The following is a 20932-nucleotide window of genomic DNA, read 5'->3' on the forward strand; positions in this document are numbered from 1 at the left end:
CTGGCTCTTGATGAAGAAGCAGACAGGGTTCTAGACCTTCCATTTAAGCCTGCCCCTTTACCTCTAAGAAGTAAATGCATGGCTTTGTAACTTCCAGAGTTCACAGACTGAAAAATCCTGCCTGTAGGCATACAACCCTCAGAGGACTTCTGCATCATCTGAAGAAAAATTCTGGTCCAGGAAGCTTTGTTAAAGCCTGTTTCATTGCATTCCAATTGTTTGTGTTGCTATGTCTGATATAAGTGATTAATTATTCAGAACACCTCATCCCACAGATATACCAAGAAGAATTATAGCATAAAGTACTATATTTCTTTGCTTGTTCTCAGAAGTTGACATACCTTTTGGGGAACCTGGGTGTCTCAGTCCGTTAAGTATCTGACTTTGACTCAGAGCATGATCTCAGAGTCCTGGGATCAAGCCCGGTATTGGGCTCTGTGCTCAGCAGGGAGTCTGCTTCTCCCTCTTCCTCTGCCCCTACTCCTAACTTGTGCTCTCTTTCTCTCTCTTTCTCTCTAATAAATAAAATCTTAAAAAAAAAAGAAGTTGACATACTTTTAAAATTCATTTTGATGGAATTCCCTGCTTATGATTGGTATTTTATTAATATATTTTTAAAAGATTTTATTTGAACAAGAAAGAGCATGAGAGGGGATAGGGACAGAGGGAGAGGAAGAAGCAGACTTTCTGCTGAGCAGGGAGTCCAAAGCAGGGCTCAATCCCAGAACCGTGGGATCACAACCTGAGCCGAAGGCAGACACTTAACTGACTGAGCCAGCCAGGTACCCTACTTTATTAATATTTTTAACTCTACAGAACCTCTTTCCCCATCCGTCCAAAAGAAAGGAAAATAATCTAGGCTTTTTTTGTGAGCATCCTGGATAGAGTAGTTAGCTCATTAGGAGAAAATTAATAGGAGCGTAAAGGTAGTATAAACTGTCCCCAAACCATAGACTAAGAGGTAGTTGAGTGGTCTTCCATTAATACCTGGCTCATTGAGAGCATAATTCCTAGATGTCGGAAGATTTTTTCCATTTGTAATAACACAATTTGAAGACATTGTGCAGATACATTTTTAGCCAGTGTTTCATATACCTAAAAACAGGTGTGGCATTAGATTTTCAAAAATAGCAGTGGCCATAGAATATAAGCGTGTTTTATACTATCTTCTAAGCTTGCATCCTGAACCACAAAATCAGCTGAAAATGTGACGTCTGTGTAACTGAGAGGCAGTGTAGCTGGGCTTTCTGGTATCAGTGCTTCCTATTGGTCAGATACAGCTTGTAGTATTTTTCTAAGATCCTTATAAGGCCTATTTCCTATTACCCTTTCTTCTTAAGGAAAATATCTTTAATATTAATTACTTTTAAATGTTTTTAAAATATATGCAATAATCTTTTCTTTTGACCAATCATTTAAAGCTGTGTAATGTTATATGATTGTTTAGAAATTCACAATTCTTCAGAGTAAAATTGGAAGGAGAAATAATCCTTTCTAAGAAAAGGAGCTATTTTATTAATGGACTAATTCAATACAAGATAGTAGTCACTTTATTAGATATGTAAAAATGAACAGTGTAAATTTCAAGATAAGCTCTGATACGTCAAATTTACACAGGTAGTTTTAATGAAACTATAGTGTCTTATTCTAATTATATTTTATCCGAATTTTTTGTAGCCTTAAGAAAATAACTGGAAAATAGGCCTGGCATAAATGCTTTTTTAAATAAAGTAGTGAGCTTCATTATGTATGACACCCCCATTTGTTAAATAATTCTGGAAAGAGGGATGTGCTTGGTTTTTTATAATTACTCCATTATAATATACTATTTGTACGTTTCCCATATGGCAATCAAACAAATATTCATTGCCCTCTTATGTCTTTTATAATACTAGGTAATATGCGGGCCAAGAAATGGTCTTTTTCAGTGTAAACTCTTATCTTTTTTTTAAAGATTTTATTTATTTATTTGACCGACAGAGATCACAAGTAGGCAGAGTGGCAGGCAGAGAGAGAGGAGGAAGCAGGCTCCCTGCTGAGCAGAGAGCCCGATGCAGGACTCTATCCCAGGACCCTGAGATCATGACCTGAGCCAAAGGCAGCGGCCCAACCCACTGAGCCACCCAGGCGCCCCTAAACTCTTATCTTGAAAATATTTGCTATACTGGTATTTTTGTGGTAAATAAAGATTGGCTTGAAGATACTGATAGGAATGAAGTTAAGAGAGTTTTTGATTCTTAAATAGATGTTGATACTTAATGTTTTCCCCCATTTGGGATTTGATATATTTCATTATGAATCGAAAGGATAATTTTAGCTTATTAGGTAAGGTTTTTGAAAGTTACGTGTTTTCACATGACAAATTTAAAGAATTACAAGTTTTTAAACTTAGTTTTAAAATTGCTTTTATGTAGGGGCACCTGGGTGGCTCAGTTGGTTAAGCATCTGACTTCGGCTCAGGGCATGATCTCAGGGTCCTGGGATCGAGCCCCCTGTCCTGGAACTCTGTGCTCAGCCCGGAGTGTACTTGTGTCTCTCCCTCTTTCTCTGCCCCTCCCTCCCCTCATGCTCTCTCTCTCTCTCTCAAATAAGTAAATAAAATCTTTTTTAAAATTGCTTTTATGTAAATTTTAAAAAATCATCATCTAAAATAAACTACAAGCCTAGTTTGAAGAAAACAAACTTTATAAGCGTCATTAACCTCTTCCCTTTTAATACACGTAGTGCCTAGAATCATGGGTGGTTCCAAGCACCAGACATTTTCCCATTTCTTATACTAAAATATTTGGAAGCTGTAGTTTTTGCACTTACTGTTTTTTTCTTTACAGACCAACTTCAGAGGTGGCCGATTCCAGCCCCACTATAAATCAGGCCTAGTACAGAAGAGCTTATACATTCAGGCTAAATATCAGCGGTTACGATTTGCTGGTCCAAGGGGATTTATCACTAATAAATTCAGAGAAAAATTACTGAGGAAAAAAAAGGTTAGTTGCATTATGGTCATTTAAAAGTATAGAGTGACTTTCAAGCTCCTAAGTTATATCTATTTAATGGATGAAGTTTTTTTTAAATTTAATTTTGACTTAAGTTACAACCTAGATCCCACAGATGTTCTTACTGCATGATAGTTGAAGACAAAGTTCAAGGAGTGATGGTAATAGAGTTGTGAGACTGTTTTAGTGTTAAAATGCTTTCTGCTGTTGTGCCTCAAATACCATGAATATGTCAGCTGTTTGAACTTTTTACTTTGGAATGTCTGTTGTATGATTAATCTTTGAAATGGAAATTCAGGTACAGACTTTTAACTGGTGTATTTTAGCCTTATACAATGTGAATCATCTAAGTACCAAAAAATATTGAACTGACTGTATAAAAAAGGGCACACAATTACAAAACACACTAACTTTTCTTTCCCCCATTCATGTTGTTTTTTATTGTGATAAAATACATATAAAATTTGCCATTTTAACTATTTTTAAGTATACAATTCAGTGGTAGTAATTACATTCATAATGCTTTGCAACCATTGCCACATGTGCTAATTCTTAATGTTAATAAAAAGTTTCTTGATAATTTGAATTTTGTTCTCTTTTAGTTGTGGGTTGATTTTTTTTTAAATGTCATGTTGGTATTTGAAAATGCAGCATAAGTATGACATAAAATTACATTCTATATATTTTAAATGGGAACAGTAGCATTACATCAGTTAATTGAGGCATGTTTGCCAATTTTCTGACTCATTTTTGTTCATTTGGGGCTATAATTTCTCAGAAATGCGTGTGTATCCAGTGTTACTGTTAAATAGTCCAACTGTGTTTTATAAATTTTCTAACTGTAACTGTTTCCTTAAATATTCATATCTGTGAAAACTTTACACTGAGCTTGCTTAGTGATTTTAGTTAAACTTATTTTTCAAAAGATGTACTAGTAGAATGGAATTGACAACCATTTTTTTAAAGTCTAGAGTTAACTATCTTCCATAATTTCTCTCTCTCTTTTTTAAGTTTAGCATTAACTGTATCGTCTGTAATTTCTCTCACCCCCCAATTTTAACTGAATACTTTTGGCAGAGTTTCTAATCTCACCATGCATGTTACTCTTGACGTTATTGATGTTAGGAATGCCATCCCTTCTTTAAAAATTGAATGTAATTGGACACATTTTCCCCTCTTGTACACCTCCCTACTGTCAGATTGAGTTGCTGCTTTTCTTCCTGTCTCGTGTGGCGAGTTTCTCTGCAGCAGACCTTCTAGGTATTTGTCCCCAGTCACAGCTGGCAGCCTGGCTGTTCACAGGGAAGCGAGTCACTGATTTCCACTCAAGGAGGAAGGCTGAGGCAAGCCTTATTCTCAGGTGCAAGGTTGGGTTTCAGGTACTTGTGTTTCTCTTTGGTTTGCTCTGTGTTCTCTTCTTTTGACTCTGTGTTTCCTCCAGTTTTTAGATGATGGGGGGTTCCTGAGTGCTTGACTGTCTGCTTCAGCCTGCGGTTTCTGTATGCTCATTGAACTTATGCCATTTATTCTTTCTTTTTTTAGCCTCACTGTGTCCATTTCTTACGGAGCACCCAGTCCTTCCAGACCACAGTGACCACCAGCTTCATTTAACAGCAAATAGAAACCAGACATCAGGCCTTCATCTTAGGACATAAGAAGTGTGTCCCGGAAGGGCACCTGGGTGGCTCTGTTGGTTAAGTGTCCATCTCTTGCTTTTGGCTCAAGTCATGATCTCAGGGTTCTGAGATCAAGGCCCCCACTGGGCGCCGCACCATACGGAGTCTGCTTGGGATTCTCTCTCCCTCTGACCCTCCCCCCATTCACACATGCTCTCTGTCTTTCTCTCTTTGTAATGAATAAAAATCTTTAAAAAAAAAAAAAAAGAAGAAGAAGAAGAAGAAGTGTGTCCTAGAGGGGGCCACAAGCTGCTATGAGTCTCCAGTCTTCAGGGCCTTGGCTTTTGTATCATCCAAGATGTATCAGTTACATCCAAAATATAGCATTAAGGTCCAGTGCAGCTCATAGCCTGCCTCCTTTTGCCTTTTGCTGCCATCTGAGTGCTTTAGAAGTAGTCCCGACACACTGCACGTTTTAACAGTCAGTGTCTACTACTCTTTTTCTTAGGCCTACCCCTCTGGATGCTACTTCATATGTCTTTGTTGTGGAGCTACGTTGACATGGGCTTTTCCATTTTGGCTACTGTCAGTGCCTACAAGCAAGGCGTAAATAGGCTTTTTATAGCTTTGTGTTTGAACAAGGCCCAGCTCTACCAGTATGGCGTGAAGTTAGGTACATGCACTACTTCTAGCACCCTACGTGATGGCTGAGTTCCACATACTCCAACCTTTAGCGAAAGGAATGAGGCATTGGGCATCGCAGGTCTCTGTTTCTGCCAAGGTCTGCAGTAGGGTACTTAAGGCTTACCTGGCCTTTGGGCTGTCCCGGTGGTTCCGTGCGCTCTGAAAACCGTTCCACGTGTATAAACTGATGACTTAGACCCGTTCATTTCACTTCCTCCTTTATGCCCTGAAGAAAAGGGATGAAGGTTTCGAGTCTTCAGTTTTTTTCCAGTCTTGCATGCGTCCCCTTTCCCTTAGATTAGGGAAACTTGTGCTCAAATAGAGTTACTGAGTATGAAGTGCCATTTGTATCACTTTTCATCTCAAGCTTCTGTATTGAAGAGAACTTTGAAGGACTGTCCCGGAGAGAAGCTATTGTCTGCGCAATATCTGTGCACTGGTCTGGCTTTTTGCCCTAATAAGGAGTTCATTCTTTTAATTGTTATTAGATCACCACCTAGATTAATTAAAGATTCATGACCAATGAATTCATCTAGGAGCTGCTTGAGCCTGAGATTAGAAAGGAACATACACATTCGTACATGCCTTGTAGTCCGCCAGGGAGGCTTAGATTGATCTCGTCTGGACTGCTCCTTGGCCCTGGTGAAATGCCTGGGATGATCCTTCATGGCGTGAAAGTCTTGTGATGCCCAAATGTAGTAGGATCTGGTTACTGTGCCATCAGACATGGGCTTCTGCTCTCCAATGGTAAACAGTCTCACAGGGGGAGGGAGGTTGATCCTAGACGTGCTCCTGGTATGTCTTCCTGTCCTGCTTAACAAGAGCAGTTGTGGCTCCCCAGCTGCCAACAAAGGAGCAGGATTCCCAAGCAGTATTGAGAGGTCCGGAAGGGAAATTCTTCTTCCTGATTTCTCCACACTTGTCGTTATTAGTCCCATTCTGGCTCCCAGATTCCCTTTTACTGTGTCATCTTTCTCTTGAATTCTGTGCTTGGGCTACAAGATGAGGGGGGTGGGAGGCATGTCTCTTACCACCTGGAATAAAGCTGGTCTTTTATTCGCAGTCATTCACAAGTGACCCCCTTAAATATCCTCCACTCATCACAAAGTTTTCAGAAACTCTTGAGGATCAGAATATGTACCAGAGTAGGACAAAGAATGCAGGAAAAATTCATGAAACCACCTCTGAGAACACCGCTTCTGAGAAGGTACTAGCAGTTGTGTGTTCAGTCAGGGAGACCTGGCATTCCTGAGCATCGCAGATGCACTAGCAGTTCTCAGGGGCCTGTCAGCAAGGTGCCCACCGGGGCGCTGGCCATGGATGCGAAGGAGAGAAAGGAGAAAGTGTAAAGACCCTGCAAGAGGGAAGTTAAAGACTGGTATCTGTGGTGCTTGGGCTTGAAAAATCCCTCAGAAGTTGTGGAGTGCAAAGATAGGCTGGGAGCCAAGATCAGGGGACTCAACAAGACTGTCACACACCTGCTTTGTCCCTGGAGGGCATCATCACCTTCAGACATTTCTGACCTCAGGAGCCTCCAGTTTTCCTGTCTACGTCTCTGACTTCTTTGTTTTATTTGGTGCTTTCTCTTTGTCCATGCATCCTTTAAAAAATACAGGCATTCCCTAGCATTCTTTCTTCTGTTTATTCTTTCTACTTGCTTTGATTGCCCACACCTCTTCCCAAGATCCTAGATGTTACCTCTGGTGATGTCTTTAGCCCTGACCATTCTCCAGAGCTACAGATTTCCAGCTGCCTCCAAGACACCCTCACATGGCTGCCCTGAAGGCACCTCATGTTCAGCATGTTCAAAATCAGACTTTCACCGACACACACTGTAGCATGGGTGACCCTTAAAAACATGATGCCAAGTGACAGAAGTCTGTCACAGAGACCACCTATTGCATGAGTCCATCTGTATGAGACATTCAGAATAAATGAAGCCATAGAGATAGGAAGTAGATTAGCAGTCGCCAGAGACCAGTGAATTAAGAGAAAATAGGGGCATGTGTGTGCCTTCTAACAGGTATCAGGACTCTTTGTGGCTGAGAAAATACTCTGAAACCAGTTGTGGTGACTGATGGATGCACACCTCTGTGAAGATACTAAAAAACTGTAGAATCCGATGCTTTAAATGGCTAAGCTTTAAATGGTGTGTGAATTAGATCTCAGTAACACTGTTAAAAATAAAATCAAACTCGCTTTCCTCCCCAGACCACTGGTTTTTCCTTGCAGCCAGCCAGCCAGTCTAGAAACTTCTGGTAATCCTCCTGGTTCTCCTTCCTACATCAGCCAGTGCAAGTCCTCTATCCCTCAGTCATTACTTCATTCATCTCATTCATTTTCATGGCTGCATATTATTTCCGTTCTGTGCTTACATACCCTGAAATTTTGAAAAATTATTTACCTCCTTGTATACTTTTAGGTCAGTTTCTAATAGTATTTTTTTTGTCATAAGTTTACATTGTTATAGGGGGTATATATAATTTCTGGTATATAAATACTGAGAGTCTTAACTAAAACTGTTACATCATTCTTTGGAAGCTCTTCAGTGGAACCTCACACCGCCGAAATTTGATGACTTAACATCATTCATTTTCTAAAATATGCAAACAACCTCTTTTATTGTAAGAAATTTTGTATCATTCCCTTTTTTGCCTTGAATTTGGATCTCATTCTGTTTCCCCCATAGACTTTGATCTTGGGAAGTTTTTATTGATCACCAAATCAAAGTTGACATATAATGTTAATAGATTTCTGTGACTCTCAGGCGTTAAATATTTCCTCTGCATTCAGGTAGCCTTATAGTTGATCAAAGTAGCATAAATATATTACAGGTTTTGTTAAGTATTGATTAGACAAAAGATGTATTGGAAATGCATATCTCTTTTCAGATAGTTCATGTATTCGCATAGAAATGTTACTTATTGCTAATAGAATAATGTAGTGTTCTAAGTATCCATTCTAATTCTATTTTTTTTTCTTTTTATAGATGTAAGTCCTGAGAAACTTTGTCTGTATGATTAAAGTAGATGAGAATGGAAGGACTTTTCTTGTAGCAATGCCACTTGGTTCTTTGGACTCACTCTGAATTATAGGCCAAAAAAACACTTAGTGATCTGTCATTAAAAACTGTTTTGAATGTTTACTTTTACTTTACGACTTTGTCCTCCTTCAATTTTATTAAACAGAAGCAAAGACTCAGAAGCCATGTGGCTTGCAGAAGTATGCTACTTACTACTAGCTGCTAGGGCAGGTTCATTTTCTTGACATCATTGCCAGTATTTCCAATTGTCCTGTTTTTGGGGATCCCCAGGTAACGCAGAGTAGTAAAATTCAGGATGAGAAGGTGTATCTTTCTCATATAAAGTAGGAGATGAGGGACCAGCCCTAACCAGTTGTGCAGACAGGTTAGTTTTGGAAAGTGAACACTGGGAATTTGAAGATTTAGATATTACTTCTTTCCAAACTATCTGTCCCCATATGCTCCTTGAAAAGTCTTCACGGGTCCCTAATGGTAGGCATACCCCAGTTTGATAATTGCTGACATACTTAACCAAGCCTCTGCTGATGACTTTGGGATAGCTTCCAGGTTTTCTTTATTTTCGGTAACACCACTGGGCACACTGACATTTTGGTACCTTGCCATAGTCTGCCTTTTACTTGTTTCTCCTCTGACCAGAAGTACCTGAAAGGGCCTGTTTACCTGCACCCTAGCCAGTTCTCAACATTATCAGTCTTTGTTATCCATTGTCAATCTAATAGAAGAAAACAGTTCTCATTTACCTTTCTTTGGTTATTAATGATGTAAGCCTTGTTTTATGGGTCTATTGGCCGATTGCATACCTTTCCTCAATTTCCTTATTTCTGTGTTTTGCCAGCATTTCTGTTGAGGGATAGTACGTTTTCTTATTTATTTGTAAGCATTCTTGATTTATTGAGGGTATTAACCTGTCATACATTTTGCTGGTATTTATTTTATGTTTGTCAGTTGTTTTTGGTGGCTTTTACATCACAAAACTTATAAATGTTCATGAGTTTATTTGAGTTGGTTCGATATGGCTTCTAGATTTCTTATCATACTTATCCTTACAAAAATTCCTTATGGTATTTCCTTTAAGTGGTTTTATGGTTAATTCTTTAAACATATACATATTTATTCCCTTTAGAATTCATTTGTATGAAATAACATGAGCTTAGAATCTAATTTTTCCCAATGAATCGTCAGTTTTTAAACACCATTCGTTAAATAATTTGTCCTTTCCCCCACTGATTGAAAACGCTACCTTTAGCATATGCTACATTCTTACATATTCCTCATCTGTCTTTGGAATCTTCGGAGCCTCTAACTTGTTTCCTTGTCTGCTGTGATTTATTTATTCTGTCCATTTGCTACTAGCACAGTTATTGTCCCAGAACACAGACTGAATCATGTCACTCTTAGGCAAACCCCTTCCAAGGATTCTATTGCCTACAAGAGAAGAGACCAGACTTTATCACCAGCTCCAGTCCTAATAAGCTGCCTTTCTAAGCACAATTCTTCATGGACCTTCTGCTTTTTGGAGCATAACAGACATTTCCATGTGCTTGTGTTTGCTGCTGGTGTTCTCTTGCCCAGAAGTAGCCTCCTGATCCTCATGGTTTTCTTATTAAAACCCTTTTTTCCTTTTTTAAAACCTGTTTTCCTTTTAAGACCCACTGTGAAGCCTCATCAGGGCTGCCTCTTGTTCCATTTGGTCTCTTACTGTTGCTGTGTACCTTCCTGTTTCCCCCAAATAGATCATCATCTCCTTGAGGATAGAGGGTACCTCTTCAGTCTTCATATCTTCCCCTTTTTGCCTTTCATATAGCCTGTCTTCAGAAAATGCCTGTTGAGTAGAATCAAGCCTAATCATATATACATACACACGCTCTCACATGTCCATGTATAGCTCTAGAAAGTTAGTGAGTGGTAGCCATCATGTCAGGGGTCCCCAGGACCAGCCCCAGGTTTGGTGATTGGCTGGGAACACTCAAGAGACTGAGCATACGGTTACACTCACAGCTGTGATGTGTTAGAGTGAGAGCCACACAGCACATCCGCAGAGGGAATTGGCAGGCAGGTGACGCCCAGAGGACACCAGGTGCAAGTTTCCCAGAGTCCTTTCCCAGTGGAGTCGCACAGGACGTGCCTAATTCCTCCTGCAACGCTGTGATAACACATGTGAAATGTTGCCAACCAGGAAAGCTCGTTAGAGACTTGGTGGCCGGGGGTTTATCAAGGGCTGGTCACGTGGGCACCTTCGGCCAGTTACATGCTCAAATTCTGGACCCTCAGAAGGAAAGCAGGTGTTCACCATAGACCATATTGTTCGCACAGTTTAGACACTCATCCATGGTGCGAATCCTCCCCAAATCTAAGTTCCTGGCTGTAAGCCAGTGTCCGACCTTGGAAGCAGGACTTTGAAAGGATAGTAGTCGGGCATCCTTTGCTGTATTAACTCATCAGTACAACCATAGTTTCAAAGAGCTTAATTTCACAAATGGCAGATGTCTAATGAGAGGAGGAAAAATCAGTATGTTGGGAATGGCCAGAGAAAGTAGCTAAGTACTTTTGAGTTTCACTCTCCTCTTACAGAGGAGGCAAACTGAGTCGTAGAGAAGCGCAGGGCATAGAAGGGACGACAGCCGAAGGTCCGTATTTGGGGGTAGAGTGTTGAGAGTTGGGTAAAGAAAGAAGTGTGCAACTTCTAGAAGGCCTCGAAAGCTGGGGAAAATATGGAGGATGTGATAGAGAAGTAGAACATCCTGCTAGAACTGAGGAGAAAGTGCTGTTGAGGATTCCTTGATGAGCCGTGGGTACGCAGGGTTCTGGGGAGGAGACGATATTCAGGAAGACCCACGAGGGCGCATTTGCAGCGATACCCAGTGTCGGATTAAGAAGATTTAGACTACTAAAGTAGGTTTTCGAATAATTGGAGGAATGGGGGATCAAGCTGAGAGATGGTGTGGGAGAAGCTATGGCAAGGGTGAAAACAAGATATTTCAGTTGAAACATTTTTAAGAATTATTATAGTCAGAGTTTCCTTTTGAAGTTGTTAGTAGGCAATGGATATTTGAAGGTCAACATTTATGATTTTTATATTATGTAACAAGTAAAGAAATGGGATACAATGAAGTCTACTTCTATTTCAAGGAATGATGTTGACAAAAAAATATATGTTTTATATATATATATGCATGTATTTTGAACATTTCACTAATTAATCAAAATTGAAAGAAGAATAAGAATTTTCTATCAGCACTGCCTTTGTTTGGAATTAAATGTTTCCATACTAATGTAAATGCCAAAAAATAAATCAACTTTTAAATTTCTTTCAGTTTTAATAATGTAAGATCCTAGTAAAAGGTAAGGATATATGTATTAATAAATATTTTTAATGTCCCAGAAAAACATGCCATTTACCATTTTTGCTCTTTTATTAGTTGCATGTTATTCTGTCCAGTTTGTGGTTGGTAATTTAATATTTTTGTATAGCATCACAGTATAGAATCCACGTTTCATTACCCTCTTTAATCACAGTTTTATTGTTGTGAACTCCTTTTCCTGTGTTCACGGAAGCCTTACATCTTTTTTTGTTGTAGGTAACCATCCAAAAGCAAGAATGCTTCCCCATCTCCCCAGTAGCTTTCTCTGTCAGCCAAGCTAGAAGAGTCCATATCGTTTTAAAATTAAAGATACCATATGATGACCAGTTTAAGACTGTGTGTGTGTCCCACCAGGCTCTGTGCTGGAGGGGCTAAGTTTTAAGGGTCTTGAATTTTTTTTTTTAATAATCCCCAGTGAAACTCACCCAAATAGCAGAATGCCTTTTCATCAACTTACTAATACCAGTGTGCTGAGTGTCATATATTTTCTTTGTCCTACTGACTTAACCGTTTGATATCTGCTTTGATGTGTTCTGTTGTTACTTTGCGTCTTTGGGGTTCCACATACCTTTGTGGGGGTCTTGGCTGCAAGTGGTTACTACATAAATTAAAATATTTTGACAATTACAATGTGAAAAAACTCTAGCTCAGATGTTATAACTGACTCTTCTTTTGAAGTCTGTATTTCTTTTGTTTTCTCTCAATAGGAATATGCAAACATTGCCACAGCAATCTAATCTGGAATTATTACATATGGAAACGACACTACAGGATGATACTTGGGAGCATCTCTTTTTGTCAGGAGTTAAAATTGGCACTAAAGCACTAATACTGTAACTTTCTTGATAAAATAACTTTATTTTTCTGTAGTGGAATGCTGCAACTTTTTTACACTTAATTGCTTTTAAATTACAGTATTCAATTTAAAAGTTGTATTAACTACAGTTTCTTTTGCAAAAAGTCTCAAAAGGGCATTATTTGTTGATGCATTTTTCTCTGAGCATGGTTTCATAGAGAATTTACCTGAGTTAGATCCAGACGTTTATATGTTGGAAGTTTTGCTTATGTAATAAAAACAAAAGTATCTGAATTGTATAGTGTCTGTACGTGAGAGAACTCGAAACAGTGGCCTTATGGTAGCAAATTTTATACCAGATTTTTCTTTTTTCTGATGACAGTTTGGCTTATAACTTGAAATTTTCTTAAGTTTCTGAATATCAAGGCCTATATAATTTATACATTTCATATTATGATATAAGAAGGCACGACAAAAGGTGCTTCACAATTTCCATCGGGTAGTTATGAGCGCACTGAATTTTTAGCAATTGGTTCATTCAGTTTTTTCCACCACTGTTTGCTCTTTCCAATTTCAAAATGCTGTTGTGGAAAATATGTAAAGATTTTGTAATTTATATTCCATCTTACTTTCCCTCAGGGCAAGCTTGTGCATATCATATTTTTAAAGGCTTTTTAAAAATCTGACAGACAAAATCTCATATTTGGAAACTGTACTTTACTACTACAGCATTATACATTTTGCAAGCACATATTACAAAGTGTTTATTTTCAGTTCAGTTGTATTGAGTACCTACTAGCATAAGATAAAATTGGTGGGGTTTTAAATGATGTTTTAGGTCCTGGTACCTTATTTCTTTATGTTTTCTTTGTTCTGCTTAATAATACATATACATTCCCAATTAAACTTTTGTGAAATGTTTATTTGTAATAAAATAAAATACTGTTGCTCCTTCTGCTTGAAGTTACTTGCCAGTTTGTGAGAACATTATTTTAATTTCATACCAAGGCAGAACTTTTAAAATCAAAGTCTGGTAAGAACTTGATTTCTCATGACTGGATTATGAAAAAAATCTCACTGCAAACAATTAACTTTTTTTTTTTTTTTTTTTTTACATATCTTTGTAAGAAAGGGCAGCTGTTTCCTTAGTGGGTCAGTAATAAGTGAAGCGAAGAGGACTGGCATTAAAGTTGGCTAATAAATTTAGGTAGATGGCCTGACTTAATGCTGTGTACCATCTCTGTAGGTCAGCTTTTCCAACGTATTTAACATTCCACTTTGGTAAGAAAGAAGTACATGTGTGCAGTAGTATGACAACTTCCTATTGTGTGAGGTACTCGTAACATCTGCCTTAAATTTTAAAAGAATTCATTTATTCTCATATCCTGGGGGACGCTTACGAGCCTTGAGTATTTAACCATTTGGTTAACACATATATTTAGTGCACAGATTCTGTGCTAAAATTACAACAGTGAATAAAAGAACAAGACACTCAGAGCCTGCCTTTATGGTCCAAACAGTCTGATAAGGAAACCAGACATTGAACTTGGAAATGTAACTTGGTACACTGCATTAATTCTCTGGCTATATTTATCATAGCATAGCAAAAAAGGCTAAGACCGTTGACTTGATATTAAAATCATTCCACAACTGACTTCCTCTTTAGGCATATATGAATATACTTTTGGCATTGTCTTAATACGCAGAGCATGTTATTTACAAAAATACCTATTGGTAATGTGGGTGTTTTCAGAAAATATTAAGTGCAGAAGATTTAAAACCTAAAAAGAAAGGCTTGCTTTATAATTTAGAGAATAAAATAAGGACAGGGACTGTGTCTGTCTTGTTCACCATAGTATCCCCAACTTCCAACATCCTACCTGACACATGGTAAGAACTCATTAAATATTAGTTTAATGGATGAGTAACCAGTAGAATAAATATATTTATTATAATATAACAAATATATTTATTTATTATATTTAGGAACTAAATAACTAATTTGCATGTGGAGGCTGAACAGAACTTTATCTTATCCTTAGCATTTTTTTCTTGACTGAGAAGAATTTGAACTTTCTAATGCATAAGATGATAGAAGAGAAGTTTTGGTAAGTCATACGCCATTGCCTTCTCCCCTTCCTCCCTTGTAAGGTAGGCTCTTCCCCAGCACTGGGGAGACAAAGGTAATAATATGACAGAGTCCTTCTTCTGAGGAACCTCATAAACTGCTGGAGAAGAGATTCGTAAAAACAAAAAATCCAATATTGAGTGTTAAGTACTCTATTGGACGTACATATACGAAGTTGAGAAGAAAAAGTTGGCATTCCTGGTTGCATATCCCCGGGTCACATTTTCTTTCTCGCTGGTGTCACAAGTCTCAGAAGGCAGTATTCTGCTGGTAGTTTTGCTGGTTTTAAAATGAGATAGTTTGGAGGAAACTGGCTAAAATGTACATGAGATCTCTTCATATTATTTCTTTTTTTTATCAACATTTTATATGCTTTATTGAAAGTTGACAAGTGCAACAGTTAAATACAGTGACACCTTACAACTGCGTAGAGAACATGCACAGAAACGTATGCATAGAACTACTATACAGGTAATATGCAGAAACCCCTACTGCGAAATTCATTTCATTAGCTAGAACGGATCATTTTTCAAAGTATTCAACCAGCTCAATCAAAAGACTTCAGTGAACAGGAATTTACTTCAAGATATGGAGCAACTAGAAGATTTTAGATTACACAAAGTGACTGACGGTGCCAAATTCTTAAAATTTCTTTAGGTGTGGTTTTCTTCTTGTAGCATTTTTTTAATGTAGATCTCTATATAAAAGACAATCCACACTTCTTCAGACAGCCAATGAAACATCTAAATTTCAATCTGTACAACCTAAATAGTAGTTACAGTCCTCTATTGTACAAAATAGTTACACTACATACACAAATATACAATAAGCAAAACAACCTTCATGTAAGAGAGCCTAGGTCCCAGCTACCTGTCACCGTTTTAGTCACTAAGACTTTTATGTCATCCACTGTTTCAGAAAGAGGCACAGTACTATTGTTTTTATGGATTTTTGGTGACAGTCGTCAATTGGTTCGATGAACTACGTTTCCCCCCATCTTAGGTGAGACTATGCGTCAGTCTTTACTCTGACCTCCCTTTTAAGGTCCTCCTGGGGGAGAAGAGGAGAGAGGAAAGTCCAGTGGAGCCCCACTGCTTCGGACCCCATGGAGTGCGCTGGGGAGTGGGGATGGGGAGCAGGGAAGGGGTGGAAAGGCACACAGCTCCTTGGCATGAATGAAACCACTTCTCACGTATCTGCCAAGCTGCATGAGGTCCCAGTATATCCATGCTAATTCTCTGATTAACCTTTAATTCGCCCAACTAAGAAATTTCTTCAAGCCAAAAGCATATGAGTGTTTAATACTGGAAAAAAGAGACAATGGCATATACGTCGGTCTCACTTCTCTTTTGCAGCGAGCAATGAAATGGGTGACGGTGGAGGCGGATTCCCCCTAGTACATCTTCTCTGGTCTGTTCAGTTCAGACGGCAGCAGACAGTTCTGCGGGGGCATAGGCGGCTACGCGGTGGGTCCTGAGCCCTGGGACGCTGGCTGGGCGGGGGGCTGTGTGGTGGCAGGCGGGGAGCCAGTCTGCAGCTGGGCCTGAAATTGGGCAAGCTGCTCAGGACTGGCCAGTGTCTTCAGCAGATTGTTTTCCTGCTCCAGCTGGGAATTTTTCTCTATTAGTTCTTTGATTTGCTCTTTGAGGACCTCCACTTCCTCTCTAACCGCATACATCAAATGGCTTTTCACCAGATCCATAGCTTGCTCGATTTTGTTGTCAATAGCTACCACACTTGCACCAGAGGAGCTGATCTCAGCTTCCAGGACGAGGACTGAGGAGCCAACTGCCTTTCGAGGGAATGAACACGGTCTAGGACGCCGGCGGGGCCATGAACTACAGGGAAGTCCTCACGGCTGGTCCGTCACTAGGCTACAGAAAAGGTTTCTAGATGCGCACGCATGGCCACCGCCGCCGTGCAGGCTACCGTCGCTCTCTGGGCGCCTCTCTTTGCTCTCGGGCCGACTGACCTCTTCATATTATTTCTAATAGGTGCATGTATATCTCCATTTATCTCAACATAAATTTCAATTTAAAAAAGACACCCATGGGGCACCTGGGTGGCTCAGTGGGTTAAGCCACTGCCTTCGGCTCAGGTCATGATCTCAGGGTCCTGGGATCGAGTCCCGCATCGGGCTCTCTGCTCAGCAGGAAGCCTGCTTCCCTCTCTCTCTCTCTGCCTGCCTCTCTGACTACTTGTGATTTCTCTCTGTCAAATAAATAAAAAATCTTAAAAAAAAAAAAGACACCCATAATCTTACCACAGATAAAACTACTATATACATTTTAGAGGCCGCATTTTCTTTTTTTCAATTAGAAAAACTATTATATTTACATTATAATAAAGTATGTAGATGCATAATATGGACCACATTTTACTCAACAAATCCTACATATGTGAAGTTTGTTTTTTAAAAGGTTGGAGATACTTCCAGGTGGTAGCAGGAAAAGTAAAGCTGCATCCGAAGCTCACCTTCTCCATGATCTAGCAAACTCAGTAATCTGCAGCCCCAGATTAACCAGCAGCAACCATACAAGGAAGAGGGTAGAAGATGCTAATGCAACAAGGTATGGCGTGACTTCAACCCCTCCCCTGCCTCCTAAGTAGCGCAGAGTCAACAAACAAAGTTGAGGATATCTTGGTGATGAGGGGCCCCATTATGGACAAAGAGACCAGCAGGGTGGCCAGGCCATGTAGGATAGAGTCAAGGAAGACCCTCGGGAAGATGAGGTCTTTGCTGCTGTCTCAGGACCTCTGCAGAAGGGGGAAGATTCACCAGGACAAGGCACTTCCAGGGTGGCAGAGGAGCCTGGGGAAGCCAAAGCCCACAGAATAAGATAGACCTTTGCATCCAGGGAGCCCTGGTTCTGGACACTTAATGGGAGCCCGGAAGAGAGGGGATACCAGGTTTCCCAACAGAGTTCCAGCAAAAGGAATGGTATGACCTCTGAGTCCATTAAAATACAAAACTAAGATTTTAAAACAGGAATACAATTGTAGAATGTAAATGTTAAGAATCTTCACAAAGAAAAATTAGCATGCATTGATCAACTAGGACTTGGTAGGAAGAAGTGGGATAAAGAATAAAAACCAACTGCCTCATCTTGAGTAGCCAGGTGTCATGTTAAGTTATAATGTCTACGATTGTATTGTACAATATAGAAAAAACCTACTGACTGACCTCAAGTTTTTCAGTCTTTTTCTTGACCTTAAATGCACTGGTTCTCAAAGTGTGGTCCCCAGTCAGCAATATCAGCAGCATCTGTAAAATTTTTAGAAATGAAAATTCTTGGCTCCACCCCAGACCTACTGAATCAGAAATGGGCTTGGACCCAGCAGTCCAAGGGATTGGACTCCAGGGGATTCTGCCCTCCAAGGGATTCTGCTATGTGCTCAAGTTTGAGAATCACGGGCTTAACATGTAACTCTTTTGGGAGCCAGTAACCCTTACAGCAAAGAAACATTTGTCTCAAGTTCAGCAGCCCCTGCAGTTTCATTTTTAAGTTTTTTTTTTCTTATAGCATTTAAATAAAATTAACTAAAGCCTTTTAAAATAAAAAGTATAGCAATTCCCTCTATGAATCCTGTACCTGTGAATAGAGAGGTCTGGAAACACACCCAGCCACTGTTAACACTGGCAATTTTTTAAGTGCTTTTCTGTATTGGTTGAATACAACGAACATTGTATTGTTTTTTATAAAATAAAGTCATTCTTCTTTTGTTAAGTGGTAAGGATATTTCATCCTATCCATAGTGTATATCTGTTACTAAAATCCGTGTATACAAGTTTTACCGCCAAGGGCTGCCTACTTCATCTTAGGAGGCGTTTACTCTCTGCCATTCCTCCTCCTACATCATAACATGTGGGTAAGTTTAATTAAGTATATGTTGTGTTGACTTTTTAATAAGAATTCTTGACTTAGGGCCACCTGGGTGGCTCAGTCGGTGGTTCTGTCTTCGACTCAAGTCACGATCCTGGGACCCTGGGATGAGAGCCCTGCGTCAGGCTCCCTGCTTAGGGGAGAGCTGCTTCTCCCTCTCCCTCTGCCTCTTCCTCACGACCCTGAGCTCAAGGGTTGCATGCTTAGCCTACTGAGCCAGCCAGGCACCCAGAAGTATCAAGCCCACTTTATTTTAATTTTTCAAAGGATTTATTTATTTTAGAGAGAGAGGGAATGCATTTGGAAGGGGGGGTGTAAGGTGGGGGCAGCAGAGGGAGAGAAGCAGACTCCCCCGTTGCGCGTGGAGCCTGAGGCAGGGCTCAATCTCATGACCTTGAGATCATGACCTGAGCCAAAATCAAGAGTCAGTTGCTCAACTGGCAGCTACCCAGGCGCCCTGGGCCCCCTTTAAATGTGCCTCACTCACGGGCTTGTATACCTGCACACATGCTCTGTTCAATTTCCATTGTCCCAAGTGTCCTTTCCCTGTATATTCCTGGTCAATTGCTTCAAACCGAGTCTTAAGCCTCACTATGGTAGCTTTTCCACTCAAGTCTCATTGGGTTAGCTGTCTTTCCTCTGGTCTTCCAGAATGCCTAAACACACCCCTGCTTAAGTCCTTAAGCACAGCGACTAGATCCACAGCCTATATCTCTCTTCCCTCCATCTGGCTCTGTTTGACATAGAGGGGTAACTCAAAAATACTTGTTGAATGACTAAACACCCCCATATTAGCCAAAACTTTATAGCAACTTCTCGGTATCTGCAGGGGAAAAAAAGTCCAAATTTTAGCAACTGGCTTATGAAAAACTTGGAGAGAAAAGCAGTAAGGTGGGCTGCTTTCCAATCTTATTTACCTGACCTTACCTCCCAGGAACTCTCCTAGGAGCCCTGCTCCGTGGTTTCCCGAGGACGAGGAGATGAAGCATGAAGGGAGCAATCAGACTCTGGCATCTTCTCAGTGTCAGGAGCTAGGCAGTAAGTTGCCCTCAGCGGGCTTTCTCCTGACCCCAACCTTTGACTAATCCGTCCTCCCCAGCCTCTTCCCTCCTTGCCACCAGTTCAAGTTCTACCTATTTTTCTAGCTGGTGTTTCTACCAAAATTTAATCCATTTATTCTTGCATCAGATTCTTAACATCTCAAGAAGAAAGGACGTCTTCTAATTTCCCTCAAATTGCCAGGCTTGGAGGCTACCAGCCACAGAGCAGTCCTCAGCAAATATCATGGGTGTTAAGAAGAGCAACGAAATCTAGAGAACTTTATTTTTTTAGTAGTTGGTCAGTATTGGGGGTGGGAGAGAATCCTTTATGGCTTTCAAGAAGACACGTATGGTGTTATGGCTCAGCTTTTTTTCATCTGTCATGCAACTAGAAACATGATGTTATCATACATGTCAACCAATTACCTAGAAATTTTTATTTGAAAATAATTTCAAACTTACAGAAAAGTTGCAAGAATAGTACAAGGAACACTCATACATCATTTACTCTGCTTTACCTGTTAACATTTTCCATTTGCTTTATCATTTGTTCTGTGTGTATGTGTACAGATATTTATGTACATGCACATATTTTTTCTGAATCATTTGAAAGTAGATTTCATGCATCATATCCATTACTTTTAAGTACTTCAGTGAGTATTTTCTAAGAACAAGGACATTCTCTTAACCATTGTAGTTATCAATGTTAGAAAATTTACCATGTTAGAGTACTTTTATGTAGTTCATCATCCATATTCCAAGTGTATTAGTTTCCTATTGCTGCTGTAACAAATTACAACAAACTAAGTGATTTAAAACAACACAAACTTTTATTATCTTAGAGCTCTGAGGTCAGAAGTCTGAAATGGCCCTTACTGAGCTAAAGCTGAGGTGTCAGCTGGGCTGTGTTCCTGGTCAGAATACAGGTGACACCATGTTCCCCTTAGGGTGACACAACCACATCCACCTGTCTCTTGTTGATGATGTTAATTTTATTTATTTTTTAAGTTTTTATTTAAATTCCAGTTAGTTAACATAGAGTGTAATATTAGTCAGGTGAACCATAGAGTGAGTCAGCACTTCCGTACCTCACCTGGTGCTCACCAGGACCGGGGCCCTCCTTCATCCCCGTCACCTGTCTCACCCATCCCCCACCGCCTCCCCTCTGGTAACTGTCCGTGTGTTCTCTAGAGTTAGGAGTCTCTTTCTTGGTTTGCCCCCCCCTCCTTTTTCTCTCTCTCTGTTTGTTTAGTTTCTTAAATTCCACATATGAGTGACACCATATGGTATTTGTCTTTCTCTGACTGATTTATTTCGGTTAGCATAATACACTCTAGCTCCATCCATTTCATTGCAAGTGACAAGATTTCATTCTTTTTGATGGCT

General features: G+C 39.8%; 1 protein-coding gene, 1 long non-coding RNA gene and 1 pseudogene across 12 annotated transcripts in view; 2 read left to right on the forward strand and 1 right to left on the reverse strand.

Moving 5' to 3' along the window:
* Positions 1 to 13449, forward strand: part of BCLAF3 (BCLAF1 and THRAP3 family member 3) — a 59279-nt gene extending 45830 nt beyond the window's left edge. For 8 of the 10 annotated variants that reach the window (XR_014307340.1, XM_082718318.1, XM_082718324.1 and 5 more), the window contains 2 exons: positions 2829 to 2984; positions 12406 to 13449. Coding sequence is in view for 9 of the 10 variants with exons in the window: in XM_082718318.1 (XP_082574444.1) it covers positions 2829 to 2984; positions 12406 to 12435 (186 nt within the window). In the remaining variant the exon portion in view is untranslated. Of the gene's footprint in view, positions 1 to 2828; positions 2985 to 8282; positions 8439 to 11650; positions 11679 to 12405 lie in introns of those variants that run through there. The other 2 variants (XM_082718321.1, XM_082718322.1) reach the window with 2 other exon arrangements.
* Positions 13450 to 14966: 1517 nt separating this feature from the next.
* Positions 14967 to 16522, reverse strand: LOC309855837 (TSC22 domain family protein 1 pseudogene; annotated as a pseudogene). Its single transcript has one exon. The product of its transcript is annotated as a TSC22 domain family protein 1 pseudogene (transcript).
* A 558-nt stretch (positions 16523 to 17080) lies between these two features.
* Positions 17081 to 19814, forward strand: LOC309855526. The gene is made up of 3 exons (XR_014306844.1): positions 17081 to 17192; positions 19441 to 19544; positions 19695 to 19814. It is a non-coding gene; the product is annotated as an uncharacterized lncRNA (long non-coding RNA).
* Positions 19815 to 20932: the final 1118 nt, after the last annotated feature.

Source organism: Mustela nivalis (genome assembly GCF_964662115.1).
Source record: "Mustela nivalis genome assembly, chromosome: X".
NCBI lineage: Eukaryota > Metazoa > Chordata > Mammalia > Carnivora > Mustelidae > Mustela > Mustela nivalis.